The 18,227-nt window shown below is 42.2% G+C and overlaps 1 protein-coding gene across 1 annotated transcript in view; it reads right to left on the reverse strand.

Annotated features, from left to right (window-relative positions):
* Positions 1-748: 748 nt before the first annotated feature.
* Positions 749-18,227, reverse strand: part of LOC102382756 (fatty acid desaturase 1-like) — a 31,671-nt gene continuing 14,192 nt past the window's right edge. The window contains exons 4-12 of the mRNA XM_006033328.2: positions 14,074-14,175; positions 13,728-13,856; positions 10,560-10,617; positions 10,100-10,176; positions 9,577-9,674; positions 9,003-9,099; positions 7,363-7,442; positions 6,379-6,504; positions 749-1,401 (exon numbers count right to left, since the gene is read on the reverse strand). Of these exons, the coding sequence (XP_006033390.1) occupies positions 1,350-1,401; positions 6,379-6,504; positions 7,363-7,442; positions 9,003-9,099; positions 9,577-9,674; positions 10,100-10,176; positions 10,560-10,617; positions 13,728-13,856; positions 14,074-14,175 (819 nt within the window). The 3' untranslated portion in view covers positions 749-1,349. The remainder of the gene's footprint in view (positions 1,402-6,378; positions 6,505-7,362; positions 7,443-9,002; positions 9,100-9,576; positions 9,675-10,099; positions 10,177-10,559; positions 10,618-13,727; positions 13,857-14,073; positions 14,176-18,227) is intronic.

Below are 18,227 nucleotides of genomic sequence, written 5' to 3' on the forward strand. Positions count from 1 at the left end.
GCCTCTGACAAAGAAATCTATAGAGTATGTGTAAACGGTGGTACTTCTCATATATTTCCTGTTGTTCAGGAAATGATAGACACAAGACAGTTGAATAATTATTTTTTAAGCTTTGTGGTAGACTATATTTATATATTAATAACTTATTAACCACTATCCTTTACCCATGTACTGATTGTCCAATAATACGTTTATCAAAATATGTATGACATCTCACATAGAAAAACAACACAGACCAGCTCTGAAAAAACACAAACACACTAAGAGTAAGTAAGGGATACTGTGCACACTCCTAGTGATATAGCTTCTCTAGTTCTCTAGTCCTGTGCCTGAGCTCAACCCATCTGTTGGTTTGTGTTCCTATTTTACAATGATTACAGGAAGTCCATGGGCTAAGTACAGATAGTCAAAAAGCCCAAGGCTGAATCATTTCAATCTTCACAGGTTAGTCTAAGCTGCATAGATTGAACTGATAAGCAAGTGATTACATTCACTTGTGATTCCAGAAATGCAGCCACATGCCTGCAGTGGCCCAGGCCAGACACTAGAGCATGCCTCCCTACTCAAGTGGAGCAGAAAGCTTGGGCCAAGGCTAGTCTGTCCACCCTGTGGAGTGGAGAGGGAGAGGTTGTGTGGGAGATGCAAAGAATCCTGGGATGCTGAGAAACTGAGTTAACTTGAATCTGGAGGGGATCTGGGACAGAAGTTCAATGAAACCAATTTAACCTAAATCAGTTAAGTCTGATACTACATCCATCCAGGTTTATCTTAAACTAGTTTCAGTCACTTTGGAAGTGATTTATATGCACTGAACTGCTGTTGTGTACATATTTGAACCAGTTGCCGATCACTTATACCAGTTTATGTGCAATTTCTGTCCTTAACCATGAAGATTTCTTTCTCCCCTGTCCCATCACCAACATTTCTCTGTGTCTTCTTCAGTTGGCTTTTTCCTCTGCCTTTTTTCCAAGTTACAGCATTTCAGAAAGATGTAATATTCCTTAAAATTCTATCACTCAGGCAAATAAGCTGGCAGTCTCCTTCCTCCATTTACAGCAAGTAACATGTTAGGAGTGAAAGAGAGGCTACTAAAAGTCCTTTCTCTACTAGGCTCAGGCCAATATCCCATCCATTCATGTCACTAAATCCAGCAAAAGCAGCAAATGGTGACTTGCATTTAGAAAAAAGATAAATTTAAATATTTTAATCCCCTAATCATACTAAAATTAATTTTATCCAATTCTGCAGTCCCCTAGACAAGGCTTATTTATCTCCCAGAGTCCACCATAGTCTCCAATGGTCTCTGCAGCTGTATGTTGAAAGGTTCCCCATGAAGAATTGTAGTTTTCTTATCCATGCAGATAGGCAGCAAGCCAGTGTTCCCCAGAATCCTTCAAGGAGCTGCAAAAGCAAAATGAGAGAGAGAGCACATCCAATTAATCAGGGGGTTGGAAGATGATATTAATGTTGGAAAGTGGCAATCTGCTTCTTGGTTTCAGTGGAGAAAGTGGGAAGAAAGATGAAAAAATAATGTTGTGAAAGAAGCATTTTTGGAAAGGAAGAGGTGGGAGACAGATTGAAACCACGAGTAACAGGGGGGACAGAGGTGAATCTAGGGGAAGGGGGCATGCAATAGTGCAATTGCACCTCTTCTTTGATTCCTGGTTCTCCCAAAGTTTAAAACCAAATGCCTGGTGGTGGCGGCAGCATTTATATGCAGGTAGCAGTGATGGGGTTAATTGATTTCAAGGCTCATTGTAATCTACCTGATTCCTTCTATATGTTTAATTCCACATGTGTTAATGACCCGCTCTCCTTTTTAATGATTTCAAAGTTCAACTAACCAAGCTATTGTTTTTCTGCAAGTCTGCTGTCTGTTAGCTGCTCCTGGATACTATCCTGCTTAACATAATTTTCTGATACTTTCATTCTTATCTGCACCTTAGTTAAACAGTCATGTGTATAGCTTCACTACTGACAGTAGATCCAGTGACAAAGTAAAGCAAATAATGGTTGAGGATGATGTCCAAGGACTCAAGTACAGAAATCTTCCCTGTACTAATGTGCCCAGAACTGGCTGCAGAATACTGGAAGGAGTCCTGACATTACTATTTCACAGCTTTGCAGTCCTGGCACTCCTATTTCCTGTTTCTGAATTATTTGCTCATGTAGACGTGCCCAGTGAAGCACTGAATGCACTGTCAGGGTGGTCAAGAAGGCTAGATTTTGTTTTATGAATCTGAAAATTGGATATATATTTTATTCCAATGACTACAAGATGAATGAAGCAACAACTTTTGATTATTTTTAACTAGGTTGCTGTGGGGGTTTTTAAATACACAACGGGTGCCTCTACACAAGACACTATGGCACTGTAGCATCTGTTGGCAAAATCCGTGATGCTACTACTACATTGCCTTAACAACGTACTCCCTTGCTATGGCAATATAGTGGCCAAAGATAGCCATGCACTGCTGACACAGACTTTTTTATACTTCCAATGGGTGCTTCTACACATGCATTAATGTGCTGTAGTTACTGTGCATTAAGTTTAGTACTTGTATAACCAAGCACTAAATCAACACGCAGTAACTGGTACTACTGAGCAGTAGCGCCAGCACACAGCTTTTTAGTGACACTAACTGTGCAATACCCTAATACTACTGCACAATAGCATGTTAGCATGGGTTGTGCCCTGCACACTACTGCACAGTAGAATTAGGCTACTGCACAGTTAGCATCTTGTGTAAATGCACTCAATGTAAGATAGACCAAATTAATTAATATTCGAATACAATCACACATTTTTTAACTTAAACAGAATAATATAGCCCTAGGCTCCTAACATATTATTAAGGCCTCTAGTTTCTTTTTAACTAAAGAAAAATGTATTCTGTTATGTGATGATGTATCACACACACCATCTTCACCATAAATCAACACGCAGTAACTGGTACTACTGAGCAGTAGCACCAGCGCACAGCTTTTTAGTGACACTAACTGTGCAATACCCTAATACTACTGCACAATAGCATGTTAGCATGGGTTGTGCCCTGCACACTACTGCACAGTAGAATTAGGCTACTGCACAGTTAGCATCTTGTGTAAATGCACTCAATGTAAGATAGACCAAATTAATTAATATTCGAATACAATCACACATTTTTTAACTTAAACAGAATAATATAGCCCTAGGCTCCTAACATATTATTAAGGCCTCTAGTTTCTTTTTAACTAAAGAAAAATGTATTCTGTTATGTGATGATGTATCACACACACCATCTTCACCATCCTTTTCAAAATCCTAGATCCGCCCATGTAGGGGGACCATAAAGTTGGCAAAATAAGTGAATGAGAATGGGATGGAAGCAAAAAGGGGAGAAGTTATGGTTTCCCTGAAAAAATAAATATAATGGTACAGAGCCAGTGGGGGTTGAGGGAGTTGATGGCAGAGATAGACTGAGGAGGGACGTGGATGTGAAGGGTCACCATGTAGACAGAGGTTCAGTAGAGCTACTTGGTCAGTCAGGAGAGGGGAAACCAAAAGAGTTCACATAATTGGAAAAATGTGGACAAAGAGAGTAGAAGAACATGAATGATTCCTTTCATCTGAATAGTAGTGTCAGGACTCCTCCCGGTATTTTGCAGCTAGTTCTGGGTGCGTTAGTACAGGGAAGGTTCCTGGTTCTTGAGCCTTGGGCTGTCATTCTCTGAACCATTATTTGCTTTACTTTGTCACTGGATCTACTGTCAGTAGTGAAGCTATACACATGATTGTCCGCAGAATCAGGGACTTGATTAAGGTGTAGTAAGTATTAAGAATGAAAGTAAGTATCAGAAAATTATGGCAAGCAGGATAGTATCCATAATAGAACATTTTCATTTCTGCTGGTTGTACTGGTTAAAATAAAAGAGGAAAGGAAAAATAAAAGCCTCTTTTTTGGATCAACTTAGAGTTTATGATATTTCTGAAAAGTTTTCAGGAAAATTGAATTTAAACAATTGCTCAATCTTCTGTCTTTTCACATATTTTGCTGGTCATTTAAATAAAGGATTAAGTTTTGGGTTTTTTCATTTTATATTTTCTTCTGTTTCTGTTGTACTGCATTGTATTTCATGCTTATACTCCTTTTTTAGGTTTTCATTTTTTGATATTGGTTCTGGAAACTTTTTCATCTGTGGATGTCAAATTCAGAGTATTTATTTGGAGGATTTTTATTTATTTGTTTGTTTATTTATTGTAGCATTGCCTACTTTGGGTAATCTGCTTCTATGGTAATTTTTTATCAAAATCCAACAAATTCCATCTATTAATTACATTTTTTAAAATTACTACATGAGGTTAATTACATTCAAATGTAAAATGCCTTAATAGTTTCTATTAAAATGTATAAAATGTGAACTATGATTTAGCTAAAAAATGAAGGCTGCTTTCTGTTTGTTGTGAATTCTTTTAAAATATCTTGAACTTAAGCTCTATGTTTAATTTAAAAAGGAAGAAAAATATTTCTAATTACAATCAAATGAAACATCTCTGAAAAAAATGACAGGGTAGCCATATTTTCTTAATTTCCCCTTCTGTCATCTCTCTATCTATATTTCTTAATATGTACTTTTTGGATCAATTATCCTTTCTATGGACTTTAGGAATTCTCCTGCCAGTGGCCCAAATCCATTTTGCATGTGAGCTGGCTACTGAACCTGCAAGGTGCCTACAGAAAACAAATTGCAGTTTAGGGCCTAAAGATATATTTTTCAAAAACCCCTTAGAACCTAGTTGAACTGATTTGGGCTCCAAACTGCTCACAGCACTTTTTAAATTGGGACTTTGAAGAAATTAAGAAATTTTGTCAATGCTATCCAAGAAATTAAGATGATTTTGTAAATGTTATCCTTTGGGTTTCATTTTAAATACTCAGTGAAAAAAATTAAGTAACAATGACTGTCGTTTATTTTTAATCCCATTCTTGGTTTTACATGGAAGTTGAACTGAAATATCTGTTTAGGCACCCTACTGTCCATTTGCCAAAGTATTTACAGGAGTGGTGAATATTACACTCAGTGTCTGCATCCAGATGAGCAGGAAAGTGAGCTTGCAGTAACCCAAATAGTAATGCCACTAATGTGTGCCAGTACTTTGTGCCACAGTGCATGCCCCCCTACATGTAGACCTTGTTCAGGACACATTGCCCCGCTGTCAGCCAACTGTCTGGGCCCAGCTCCTCCTGGCTCTCAGCCAGGCTCCATGTGCTATGAGCTGGCACTGGCTGGGCACAGGGTGTCTCACTGTGGGACTAGCCAGCAGGCACCCTGCACCCCAGCTAGCTGGGGAGTGGTACACAAAGACAGGGGAGCAGCCAGCCCAGAGCTGCCTTCTCCCGTTTCCCCACATTTGTCCTGGCTCACAGTATTTTGGCATGCTTTGTGCCGGTTTACTTTCCAGAGGGGTATTTTGCTACCGGGAAATCCCAGTAGCAACTTTGCCCCCACACTGCAAATTAGCAGCACCGTGCACAATTTAAGAGATTTGTGGCACCACAAACTACATATGCCTGCAGATGTGGACACAGCCTGTATTTGCAGGGAGTTTCACAATCGGTAACCTTCTGGCCTAACTATTTATACACAGCTTTCCATTAGGGGTATTTAAGAGGAGGCTAAGCTTTTTTTTTTTTTCTTTTTAGGGCAGACAGCAGTTTCAGGTATTTAGGACTAGTTTGAGAGTTTGGAAGGTATTGATATTTGAGGTCTAGAGAGCAGGTCATACAAGAAAAGGCTGAAAGACTTGGGACTGTTCAGCCTGGAGAAGAGAAGACTCAGAGGGGACTTGATGGCAATCTGTAAGTATATTAGGAGCGTACATGAGGGCCTGGGAGAGCATCTGTTCACCAAGGCCTGCCAGGGGAAGACAAGAAACAATGGGCACAAACTGATTGAAGGTTTCTTCAGACTCAACATAAGGAAAAACTTATTTACAAGTCGAGTGCCAGCGGTTTGGAACAGGCTCCCCCAAAGGTGGTACAGTCACCCACCCTGGTGATCTTCAAAAAGTGTCTTGATGCCCACCTTGCTGGAGTCATCTGACCCCAGCAATCTTTCCTGCCTAGTGCAGGGGGCTGGACCCAAGGATCTTGTAAGGTCCCTTCCAGCCCCTAACATCTATGAATCTATGATAATACAATCTGGGGCTGAACAGATGACACATAGTGAAAAGGTCCACATCATAGACCCTAAAACCCTGAGCTTCTGAATCCCATCTACAGACTAATTTCTCTGTTAACTCACTTTAATCCTCTCCCAAACTTCTCCTACATTGCAGCCATTGACCGTGCCTAGCTATGCTCTATAGTCAAAACCATTCTCTTAATTGACACTTACTGCAAAATGTCTGCAAAAGCAGTGAGTAAAGTCTTGGATTTGTACTCAATGCCATGCGTGGCACAGAGGGATTTCACCAAGGGGGCCACCTTCCAGTAGTTGTGTCGAGGCATCGTAGGGAAAAGGCTGTGAAGAGAAAAGAGAGACAAGACTTTGCTTCCCTCTTCCTATTTGTCCCAAAAGAATCTCCTCTCTCCCCATGGTACCAAACTGATTAAACATAGGAACATAAGAAATGCCATTTACTGAGTCGGACCATAGGTTCTTCTAGCCAAAGTATCCTGTCTCACACAGCAGCAGAGTTAATGCTGGAAGAGGATGAGGTACACAGAGAGTGAAAAGGTTACGTCCAACATTTTCCATTCCCTGCTCCTCTCCTACCAAAGCTTTCAGCACTCAAAGGTTAAAGAAGTTCTGATTCAGAGGCTGCACTCTTACCTATCATTAATGGACCATACCTCCAGGAATTGTTCCAATTCCCTTTTGTACTTGGTTAATTTTCCAGCCTCTGTAGCATCTTGTGAAAATGAATTCTACAAGTTGATTACATACTGTGCTTAAAAGAACTTCCTTTTATTATTTTTGAACCTACTGCCTCAGGGTTTAATTTTAGGTCCCCTAGTTCTCATATTGTGAGAGAGAGAAAATAATAAATCCCTATTTACTTTCTCTGCACCATTTCATAATTTTGTGGAGAAAAATTCTATCCTATTTTGTCTCTTCTCTGCAGAAGTTCCTCACTATGAGCAGAGCACTAGTCATCCTCACTGCTTTTCTTTTTACCCTTTCTAGTTCTTCTATATCCTTTTTGAGCTGTGGAAATACAAACTTCACACCATTCTCCAGGTGTGGCCACCCCATACATATATAAAGGAACATAATGATACTTTTCCCCTATGCATATGGCTTCTCATTTGGGTGCTGGATAATCTTACTCAGAGATACCCCTTACATCCCCATTTCTCTCCCCATACCCATACTCACTGGTGCTCAATTTGGAAATTCAGGTGCCCAGTAAACCAGTCATTGAACCAGGATTGGTTCACATTGCATGTTGCCTGAAGCTGGGAGTAGAAAATAAAGAGAAACAAACGTTCCATTTTAATTCTGTCTAGACATCAATATAATTGAGCACCTGCCCTTCACGCACATTTTCCCTTGCCTTGAATGGATATCTGATATGGGGGATTGGAGCTGTCACTCTTTTGAACACAGGAACAAGGTCTGGGTGAGAATGATATGCTGCAATATGAGATAGTTATTGCCTTAGCCCACTGGAACTAATGGAATTGCATTTTCTTCAGGATCTACATAGATCTGTCTATAAAACCCCATAAAAGGTTTACCTCACAGCTCCCATTTGAGTAGGCAGGAAAGATGTACATTGAAGGATAAGAAATAGTTATTCTGAATTCTCTCCACTATTTCAGCTGGAGCAGAATTAATTATGTAATTATACCGGTAGTATATTTATTGATATTTATTAACCCACATATTAATGAAAAATGATCCCCTAGTGTAGATATGGTTATTTTAATATAATAAAGGGCTTAGTCTGTCTCTGTGTGTGTCTGTCTGTGCGTCTGTCTGTCCGTAACACTTTTGGGCAACTGCGCACGCTCCGCTTCCTCGGGCAGGGAGGGAGCCGCCACCACCACTGCCTCCTCAGGAGGAGGTGGAGGCAGGCAGGTGGGCAGAGGGAGGAGCTGCCACTGCTGCCACCATCGCTTTAGGTGGAGGGAAGCCCCACTGCTCCGTGGGAGGAGGCAGAGGCAAAGGAGGGTGGGTTGGGGGGAGGAAGCCACTGCCACCACTGCTGCCACTGCTGCCACCTAAGGCACAAAGAAGCCCTGCAGCTCCATGGGAGGAAGCGGGAGGGTGGGCAGGCTGGGGGGTGGGAGCTGCCACCACTGCCTCAGGCAGAGGGAAGCCCTGCTGCTCCATGGGAGGAGGTGGAGATGAGTGGGTGTGGAGGAGGGAGCCACTGCTGCCACCTCCTCAGATAGAGGGAAGCCCCGCTGCTCCACCGGAGGAGGCGGAGGCAGGAGGGAGTCACCATGCCAGAGGCTGGAGGAGGAGGCAGCAGGAGCGGAGGCACTGTTTACATGGTCGGCCCCCAAGGGTGAGTGGAGCATGGGAGAGGGGGGCATGTAAACACTCCCTTAAACACTCTGTCATTCATGATGGGCAATTGGCTAGTACTTTCATTTTGTTCCTTATTTCACTACATCACGATTCCTCAAATAATAATTAAAAAAAAAAATTCAATCCAAGATGAATCCAGTTATTTCTCCTTATTTGGGGCAAGCAGGGAAGTCACAGCGTTGGTCTTAGAATTAATATTAGTCAAGGAAAATTTGAGGAAAGTTTTGTCAACTTGACAACAAGTTTTGTCACTGAAAATTAGGAAAGTTTTCACAAAAAATATCACATTTTCAAATCAGTTTGTTAAAATGCATTTGCTACAACTGTCCTTTAAATTTGGAGGCCCATTATGATTTTTCATCTACATCACAGAAAGAAACCCCCAGTCCAAATTAGAGTTACAGCTCCTAGAACAGGAGTCTGTGACTTCAAATTCACATCTGCAGACCCCAAGTGTCAAGGAGTGGAGAGGATCTTACCTGAGTAGATACCCAGTCCAAGTTCTGATCATAATCAATGTGCATTGGGATGTGATTCATTTGTGAAACCCAGATAAACCAGGTGCTCTCTAGGTACCTGAGCAGACAAATATACATACACACATATACAAATACAACCTTCATTGCCAATCTATTCCAAATTGACTGTTAATAGGTCCATTTTCTTGCTTGGAAAAACAGTGATTTTCTAGTAGCTGGTTCTAAAAGTAACATTTGTAATACACTGGAAAAATTCCCCCACTCAAACTCAAATCATGTTTTCTATTGATTATACAATAACATTACTTTGTAGTGCAGGATTTTCAATCCCATCATTTCTACATCCCAATTTTTGGTGGCTCTTTGGAGCATCACTACATTTTTACCAGAGAACATCACTCAGTGACCCACAGTGATTCCCAGCTCCTTTCTTGCTTGACTATAGTTAACTTAGAAATCAACAATGGAGGTGAATAGTCTTATATTATTCCTTCCAATATTGAAACTGCTAAAAGTGACAACAGGCAAGGGATGAACTAGCAGCAAAATGGACAAAAAAGGCAGCAAATATTACCTGGCCAGCCAGTAGTATGCCATGAAGCTCTTAAATCCCATTAAGGGAACATACATAAGACAGACCCGGATGTTGTAGGTTACAATCAAGAACAATTCCTGACAAAAGATTGAAAGAAGGATTCATCCACATTGCACCCTCCTTCTCATTCTTGCACAAGCCAAACTATGGCACAAAAATTTGTTCTTTGTAATATACCATGTCTCTCAAATGTAGCTCCACTTGTTTCCCTGACCCAGTGGAAGTCAAGCCCTAGCAAATGTTCCTGTAATCTCCAGTCACCCTTGCACATGGTAGCTCTCATCCATCAACTTTTATGTGACTGGGGAACCATATTCTCACAAAAACTGGCTGAGCCATATCCAGTTCCATTAAAACAGGCCCAGGCTGACTCCTACATTCTAGACCCCATTATCACTTCCCATGTATGATGAGGATTGCAAGGGGACAGAGGTTAATAGAAGAAGGGATATACTGTGGCTACATTTTGCAAAGGTTTCTGAGTAATGCTCAGAATACTTACCAACCACTTCCTTCTTTTGATTGAGAAATAGATTACAATGAACTGGAAGAAGGGAACTAGGAAAGCTGGGGCCAAAACTGGAGGAAAGAACAAGAACAATATATCAATCACATTCTAGAATCATTAATCACAAATAAATCTATTCCAGCTTTTTCTAACATGTTTTATCTCCCCTCTTACTCCATTCATCCTCCCACCTCAAATTCTCCTCCTTTTCTCTTTCCTTTAACAACTTTTTATCCCTTATTTCTTTCTCTCTTACAGTTGCTGCATGCTACTTTTCCAAACAGACATGTGCAGGTTAACAAACCTTCCCAATCCATACTACTTTCCAAAATACTAAGATCACCCATCGGGCTGCAACATAAAAGGAAATATTTCTTCTCCTCCTCTTCAGAGGAAGCTGTAGTCAGTCCTAGGAGAGGTCCTCAAGTTACTTCAGGAAACTGAAGATACTCACAGCTGAAGTATTTGTGTTGATGGTTATAAGGCATGAACTTCTTCTTCTTTTTTCCTAGCTACAAAAAGAGACCAGACCATAGTGGGTCACCTGGACTACTGAGAGAATTTATCAGACACTTCCCAATCAGTCCTCTACCAACCCATCTCCACTTTGCTATTAGTCTTCCCAAAGAGGATTTTTAAGGTCAAAGAAGAAGGAATACAGAAAAGCAGCACCATGAGGTGCTGATAAAGCATTTACATGACCAGGTGGGTATTTGAGGGACAGCTCTAAATTGGTTCCATTCTTTCTTAGCAGGGAGGCCCCAGAGGTTGGCGATGGGCAAGTGTCACCATCCTCTCAGAATCTTTCCTGAGGCCCCCCAGAGCTCTGTATCATTGCCCCTACTATTCAATGTGTATACGAGGCCACTGGGCAAAACTGTGTACAGTGAGGTGTTATCAGTATGCTGATGAAACTCAGCTCTACCTCTCCTTCTCTTCTGACCATCATCCCACAGTCTCAGTTCTTTCCTAGTGCCTGGCTGCAGTCAGGGACTGGGTGCAGGTGAACAATTGACACTGAATTTAGATAAGCCAGAGATGATGGTGGTGGGTAGACCACTTAACTTAGTGGGAACTAGGACACACTTATCACTGATGGGATCCAGTCTCCCCTTGTTGCTCAGGTTCACCTTGAGATGCTCCTGAATCCTTTGCTGCACCTGGATCTTCAGGTGGTTGATATAGCTTTCTCCTGCTCCATCTAGTAAGAAGGCTGTAACCCTTTCTTTCAGACTCTGATCTGTTCACTGTCAACCATACCTTTGCAACCTTAAGGCTAGACTGCTGCCATGTATGGCTGGCTGCCCTTGAAAACCATCCAGAAGCTGCAGCTGGTGAGGACATGGCGTCCTCTCTTCTGACAGGAGTGGGTCACCAGGAACAAATAACTCCAGTGCTCCAGAATCTGTACTAGTTCCCAATAGCTTTCCAAGTATAATTCAAAGTTCTGGTTTTGACCTATAGGGCCCTAAATATTCTTGGCCCTACATGCCAAAGGGACTTTGCCCCTTATGCCCCATGGTGATCCCTAAGGTCAGCAGAGGGCAACCTCCTCCACGTACCATCAGTAGGTCAGTTCTGGTTGGTAAAAATGTGAAGGAGGTCATTCTTGGCAGTTATTTCCTAGCTCTCTGGAATTCTCTCCCTCTTGAGACTCAGCAGAGCCCAAACCTGGACATCTTTTGTAAGTTCTGTAAGACTTCCTTATTTGGGCATTTACCAACCAAACCTAGGACGAGATGCTGTTTGGGAGTCTCTGTTTTATCTTGATATTCTAGTTCCCTTTTAAGTTGTTATTGTTCTCTTGTCACTCTCTGTTTTTTAAGTTATTCGGCTTGCTTACTTTAAACCACCCTGAGCCTTTGTTTAGATGAGCAGCATGTAAATCAAATAACTGACTAGGCCAGTCACACTCTATGTGGCATGCTCTCCTTCTTTTCCCATGGCTTTTGCAGTACTTTCTGCCTGGTAGCTTACCTTCAGCAAAAGAGATGGAGAATGCTCACAGCCTGACCTAGTCCCTAGCCTGGAAATTGTAGGATTTGTAATATTGAATGAAATAGTTTGAATGTTTGTAAAGGTTGCCCATTAGCTAGTTTCAGGAAGAAGATAGGATTTATCTCCTTATCTAAGTCATTGTTTTTGGGGCTACGTGAAAAATGTCCTGACTTCACTTAAAGCCTTAATTTAAATTGTATCTTTAGAAATCTTTTACAAAGAAAGCAAATATCCTGAGTTCCGAGACATCAAAGCCTAGGGCCTTTTAACCAAATTGGTAAGAAAAGGATATTTACAGTGATATGGAAGTCTCCCCAAGAATAATTTAAAATGCTCAACAAAGGTAATTTCAAAAGAATCTGTTGAGTAAGATCCGAGCCCAAATTTGGGAGTAGTGACAAATTGAGTAGGAGGAGCCCACTGACAGCAGCTCACTCAATAAAAACCTGTAACTTACTGTCCCAATTTGGAGGTGACTTCACTTGCAGAACAACGAAGGAAGAATCGCAAGTGTAGCCCGGACCAGATTGATCACCTGACCCAACCTTTCCGTGAACACGAATCTCTTAGTTCACGCTGAAGCCGCGGAGCGCCCGAAAGGGACTGAAGGAAGGGGACTTAGTCCTATCACTGCTGAGCCCAGCTCATTGAATCATATTGCTGAGGCCAGCCTATTGAACCATACTACTGAGGCGAGCCCATTGAACCGTACTACTGAGGCCAACCCATTAAATCATACTACTGAGGAATGAAACCATATTTTGGTATTTGGCTTCTCGGAATTCTAGGATTGTAAGTATATTATGAAAAATAATAGTATTGATTCAAATTTAACTTTTAATTGTAATTGTAGTTGTTTTTGTAACACTAATTCTTATAGCATTGTTTGGGAAGGAAGTGCATTCGGAGCATTGTTTCTGATATATGTAATTATTGTGTTTTTAATGTTTGTGGTGTTTCTTAAAGCTAAGCAGTGTTATATACGTAGCAAAGAGTTTTAAAATAAAATTGTGTTGTATGAATTAAGTGTGTAATCATTGTGAAATCGTGCAATCAGCTAACTACTCCCCCAGCCAGTGCATCAAAATGAATCAGTAAACTGTGTGGGATTGTCTCTATTCCATAACCCACTAGAGACAGGATTTTCCTGGGAAACAGCAGATGTGAAGTCAAAGTCTTTCAGGCTCACTGTTGCTTAGAACCTAGCTCTCCAACTTCCTGGGCATGTGTCCTAACCACTAGGCCAGAGGCCCCTCGTCACAGTGCTTACTTTACATTGAAGTCAGAGCTGCTGTAAGCTAGTTATACTGGTCCACCCAGTCCTCTCCCATGTGTGACCAGTAGGACATGACTTGACCGAAGTGTATATGTTTTCCTATTGAGAAAATAGGAGTGCTATGTACCACCCTGGCAGAACAGAGTATCTCTAAGGCAAGCCAAGGGAGGCATAGAAGACTCTAGGAACCAGGCACTGGAGCCAGGCATGACAAACTGATGTCTGTTCAGAGAGAATAACTGGACATGGTTGTGATACCACGTCTAACAGCCTTCTAGATTTACCTCTTTTTTTCCCATTATATCCTTTCAGTAGCCTGAGAAGTTATCAGACAATTCTAACACTCACCTCTACAGAAAGTGTCTTTCCCAAAGAAAACAAAATAGGATGCATGTTGAGATCAGGATCCTTGCGAAAGCAGTTCGGTTTTGCATGGTGCTGGTTATGCAGGTGATTCCACCAACTGGCCACCATTCCCTATAGGAAAGTCAACAGCCAAAGGACTTAAACTATCGTGCTATCAAAAATGCATTTTGCCATTTATTCACTGATCCAGGAGAGCTGCAGAACATTCCCTCCCTGCTTCATTTAGAATAAAATCCCCCAAAAAGGATGCCGCCTGAATCTAGGGCTTCCCACATTTGCTGAACAATTCTGATCAGTTCTGCAAAGCATTCCCATGATTGACACATACCTTCTGAACACCCATTACAAGGATGTGAAGAAACCGGTTCCATGTAGTTTTGCTGATGACTGAAAAGTGCCCCAAATCATGTTGAAACCAATTGATCTGGGCCTGAAAGACAAAAGAATCACTGAGGAAAAAGAGCCAGGGCGATGTCACTGTGAGCTTCCCATGTATTCAAACCCAGAAACATCTTCCCCACTGTTTACTACTTAATACCACCCTCTGCATCCCACTTTGGGAAGAGCACAATCTGATATCCTGAGTACAAATCCTGAGAACACCCTTTCCTTTCACTTTCACTCTGCTGTCTATACATGTATTTTTGAACTAGTAAGGTTGCAGAGCATAAGACACTCTTTTTGTGGACAACAGTTGAGTAAGGGTCAGGGCTCAGGAACTTTAGTTGGCCTATAAAAAAGAAGTGTGCTGCTTCTTCTGAGTATTAGTAATTCCAAAGGGATGAGCTAGATATAGGAGAAATATCCAGATCTGTCAGTTCTGACAAGTCCTGAGCTCCAAAGCTCTTCATATTCCTATGGGAATACATGGGAATTTTGGCTTGCAAATGTGTACCATGAACTCTGGACAGAAAACAATAAGCCCCATTCTTGATTTGGCAGGAAGACTGCCATGAAGGAAGCCATCTAGTGAAATGGAGTAAGGAGGTAAATGAGCTGCCAATACCAAATCCACTTCCTCAAAGATGTATTTCATGTCCACTTCTTGGAATAGAATCACTTCCAGCAGCAGTAGTCTGCTCACACAAGCTCCTCTTTGGAAGGACTGGGACTGAAATAGACCAAAGCTCTCTAAACTGAGTACAGCTGCATGATGTCCCAAGATTTGAATCACAGAATCATATAAAATTAGGGATGAAAGGGACCTCAGGAGGTCTCTAGTCCAACCCACTGCTCAAAGCAAGACCAGCCCCAACTAGATCATCCCAGCCAAAGCTTTGTCTAGCTGGGTCTTAAAAACTTCCAAGGATGAAGATTTCACCACCTCTCTGCGTAACCTGTTCCAGTGCTTTACTACTCTCCTAATGAGAAAACTCTTCCTAATATCTAACCTAAACTTCCCTTACTGCAACTTGAGACTGTTGCTCCTTGTTCTGTCATCTGCCACCACTGAGAACAGTCTAGCTCCATCCTCTTTTGAACCCCACCTTCAGGTAGTTAAAGGCTGCTATTAAATCCCCTCTCAGTCTCCTCTTCTCTAGACTAAATAAAGCCAGTTCCCTCAGCTTTTGCTCATAAGTCACATCCCCCAGCCCCCTCACCATTTTGTTGCCCTTCACTTGACTCTCTCCACATCCTTTCTGTAGTGGGGGGCCCAAAACTGAACACAATACTCCAGATGTGGCCTCACCAGTGCTGAATAGAGGGGAATAATCATTTCCCTTGACCTACTGGCAAGGGAAGGTTAGATCATACTAACAGAGGTTAGCATGGCCAACACCCCCGTAGAGTTTACTGCCTTGTGTCAGGCAGGAAAAATCTGACCTTAAGGAAAGTGAGTTCCTTCAAACTTCCTTCTCAACATAACTACAACTATACTGAGCAATATGCATTATCTGCAGAGTTAACCAGCATCACTGTTATTGTGGTGTGATCACAGAGTCCTGGTCCTCTACATCCACTACAGAGGTCTAGAGAGACAGTAATAAAGATCAGACAGTCACTGGAAGGGGCACCAAATTAGAATCCACACTGTGGGGGCATGTACCTTTCTCTCTCACTACAAGGTGTCAAAAGGGAGTCTGATTCCTCTCTTTAAGAAACAAAAGAGGAAAAAGAAAGCAAGGGAGGAGTCCCCAAACTTCCAGAAAGTAGAGAGAGTCAGGGAAGACTCTGCAAACTGCAGCAAGGAAGAGACAACCTGAAATCCAGTGTAGCTTGGAGACCATAATGAAAATGACTCTGTTAGAGTAGTTTGACTGTGAGAAAGCAAGCAGCCAGCATCACTGAGGCAGAAGGTTTGAGAGGTTCCAGATGGTTTCCGGCTTATCAGACAGAACAAAAGAATATCAGTAAGTATCCTTGTCTTTGCCATGCAAGAATCTGGAGATGATATTCTACATGCCCTTCACCTCTCTGTGGAGAAGAAGAAAGACACTTTTGATGCATATTTTATAGACAGTCCAAATGTTATATATGAAATGGCCACGTTTAATAGGAGAGTCTAGGAACCAAGGGTTTTATCACTAAGGTCCACACAGGGACTGTCTACACAAGATGCTTTACTGCATATTAGAGCTAATCTGCACAGCAAGCATCTACATCTGCACGTGCAGATGCTTACTGTGCAGTAATTAGTTCTAATCATGAGTAAATTTCCTACCTGCAAATGCAAGTAGCAAATGTACTCATGATTAGTAACTGAACAGTAGCACACATGTAGATGCCTAACATGTGCTCCCAGTCAGCTTCCTGCCCCGAGGAGCTGCCTGCTGCTAGGCCAGGCTCTGCCACTGGATCCCAGGCAGGGACAATGTCCCCCTGCCCTGCCAGCAGGGAGCTCGCAGCTCCCATTCTGTAGTTGCAGGGCTGGGGCTGAAAGGTTCTTATCTCCCAACATCAGCTCTGCAGTCCTGGGGCCAGCACTGGGAGATCCTTCTCCCGCAGTGCCAGCTCTGTGGTCATGGGGCTGGCACTGGGAGATCCTTTAATCACGCAGCCCAAGCCCCATGGTTGCAGGATCTAGGCTGGGAGATCTCCACAATCATGGAGCAGAGGCTGGGAGCTCCCTAATTGCCAGGGCAGGGGGACTTTTTCCATGCCTGGGCTATGGTGGCGGAGCCTGCCCCAGCAACAGCCAGCTCCCGGGGGGCAGGGAGCAATGTCCCAGCCCCTGCCAAGAGACAGCTGTCTCCTGGACTATCAACCAGAGGGAACCTAGAGCTCCCCCTAGCTGCTGCAGGGGCCCATTGCAGGGCTGCCAGGAGTGGAAGCGGTTTGCCACTAGGAGCAGCAAATCTGCTCCCACGTGCTTGCATGTGTAGATGTGTGCCTGAAAGAGTTTACTCTCGAGTAGTTTACTTAAGAGAAAACTGCTTCCAGATTATTTGCACATGTAGACATGCCCACTACAGCTGAACGCTGCTATTATGCAGTTCTGAAAGAAGAACTCATGATAAACAAAACTATTGTGGGCACCAGAGACACCAGCTTATCAGTACAACTGCAGTTGGATCCAGAACTCACACTCACAAAAGCTTTAATGAAAGTTAAGATGAGAGAAGCAATAAAGATACAACATGAATGAATTCCATGACTGGTACATTAGACATGTACAGAAAACTATATCAGATAAATGGATACAGTCCATGTGCATCACATGCATAGTGAGTGAAAGTGGGAGGGCTACACCCCACTTGCCCCATTACTGGATCCACAACTAGTTGGACTTTTTAATTCAAAATAGATACTGGAGCTGTAGTTACTGCAATGACTACAAAAGAGTACAATTGATCCTAGGATGGATAGCTGCAGAGAGCAGATAAAATTCTGCAAGGGGTGACTAATACTAGAAGTTTGTAGCCAGTTCAAGGGAAAATTGGAGAAAAAAGAAAATTCCGTTACAGCCTAACTACATGGTGCAAGAGTGTGCAAGAGTTAAAAGTTCTCCCACTGGATGTGGTACTTCCAGTTAGGGTAAAAATAGTTAAGCTAAACCTCCAAAAAAAGGAGCTTGTGAAAAGAAGGCTTCACTGACTGCTGAATGACCTGATAATAAAGGTAAAAAAATAAAAACACACTTAATGATCAAAGAAGCTGATCCAAAGAAGGGAGTAGCAAAAGCTGTAGCTGGATGACTTGAGAAGTAATGTTAAAAGTAAGAGATGTTAATAAGGGAAAAATAAAAAGAACCAAATTTGGCAAAAGAGACAAGTACAAATAGACATCTTGATAAAAAGACAGTTAAACAGTGTCATAATACTAGGGCACTGCAAGTACAGGTTCTGCAAGACTTGTTTTTCATAGTGACCTTGCGGGGGGAGGGTGTACCTGAAAAAGGCAAGTTTCACTAAGTTGGGCTGATTGTTAAATAGCCCAGCTGGTGTACTGCCCAAGTGACAGTAACCCTGTCTGATCTTCCATATCCAAACACAAATTTGAGTCACTCTTTCTTCATTGCCCCAGGAGACTATCTGCAGACAG

This window comes from Alligator sinensis, unplaced genomic scaffold (genome assembly GCF_000455745.1).
Source record: "Alligator sinensis unplaced genomic scaffold, ASM45574v1 scaffold973_1, whole genome shotgun sequence".
Lineage (NCBI taxonomy): Eukaryota > Metazoa > Chordata > Crocodylia > Alligatoridae > Alligator > Alligator sinensis.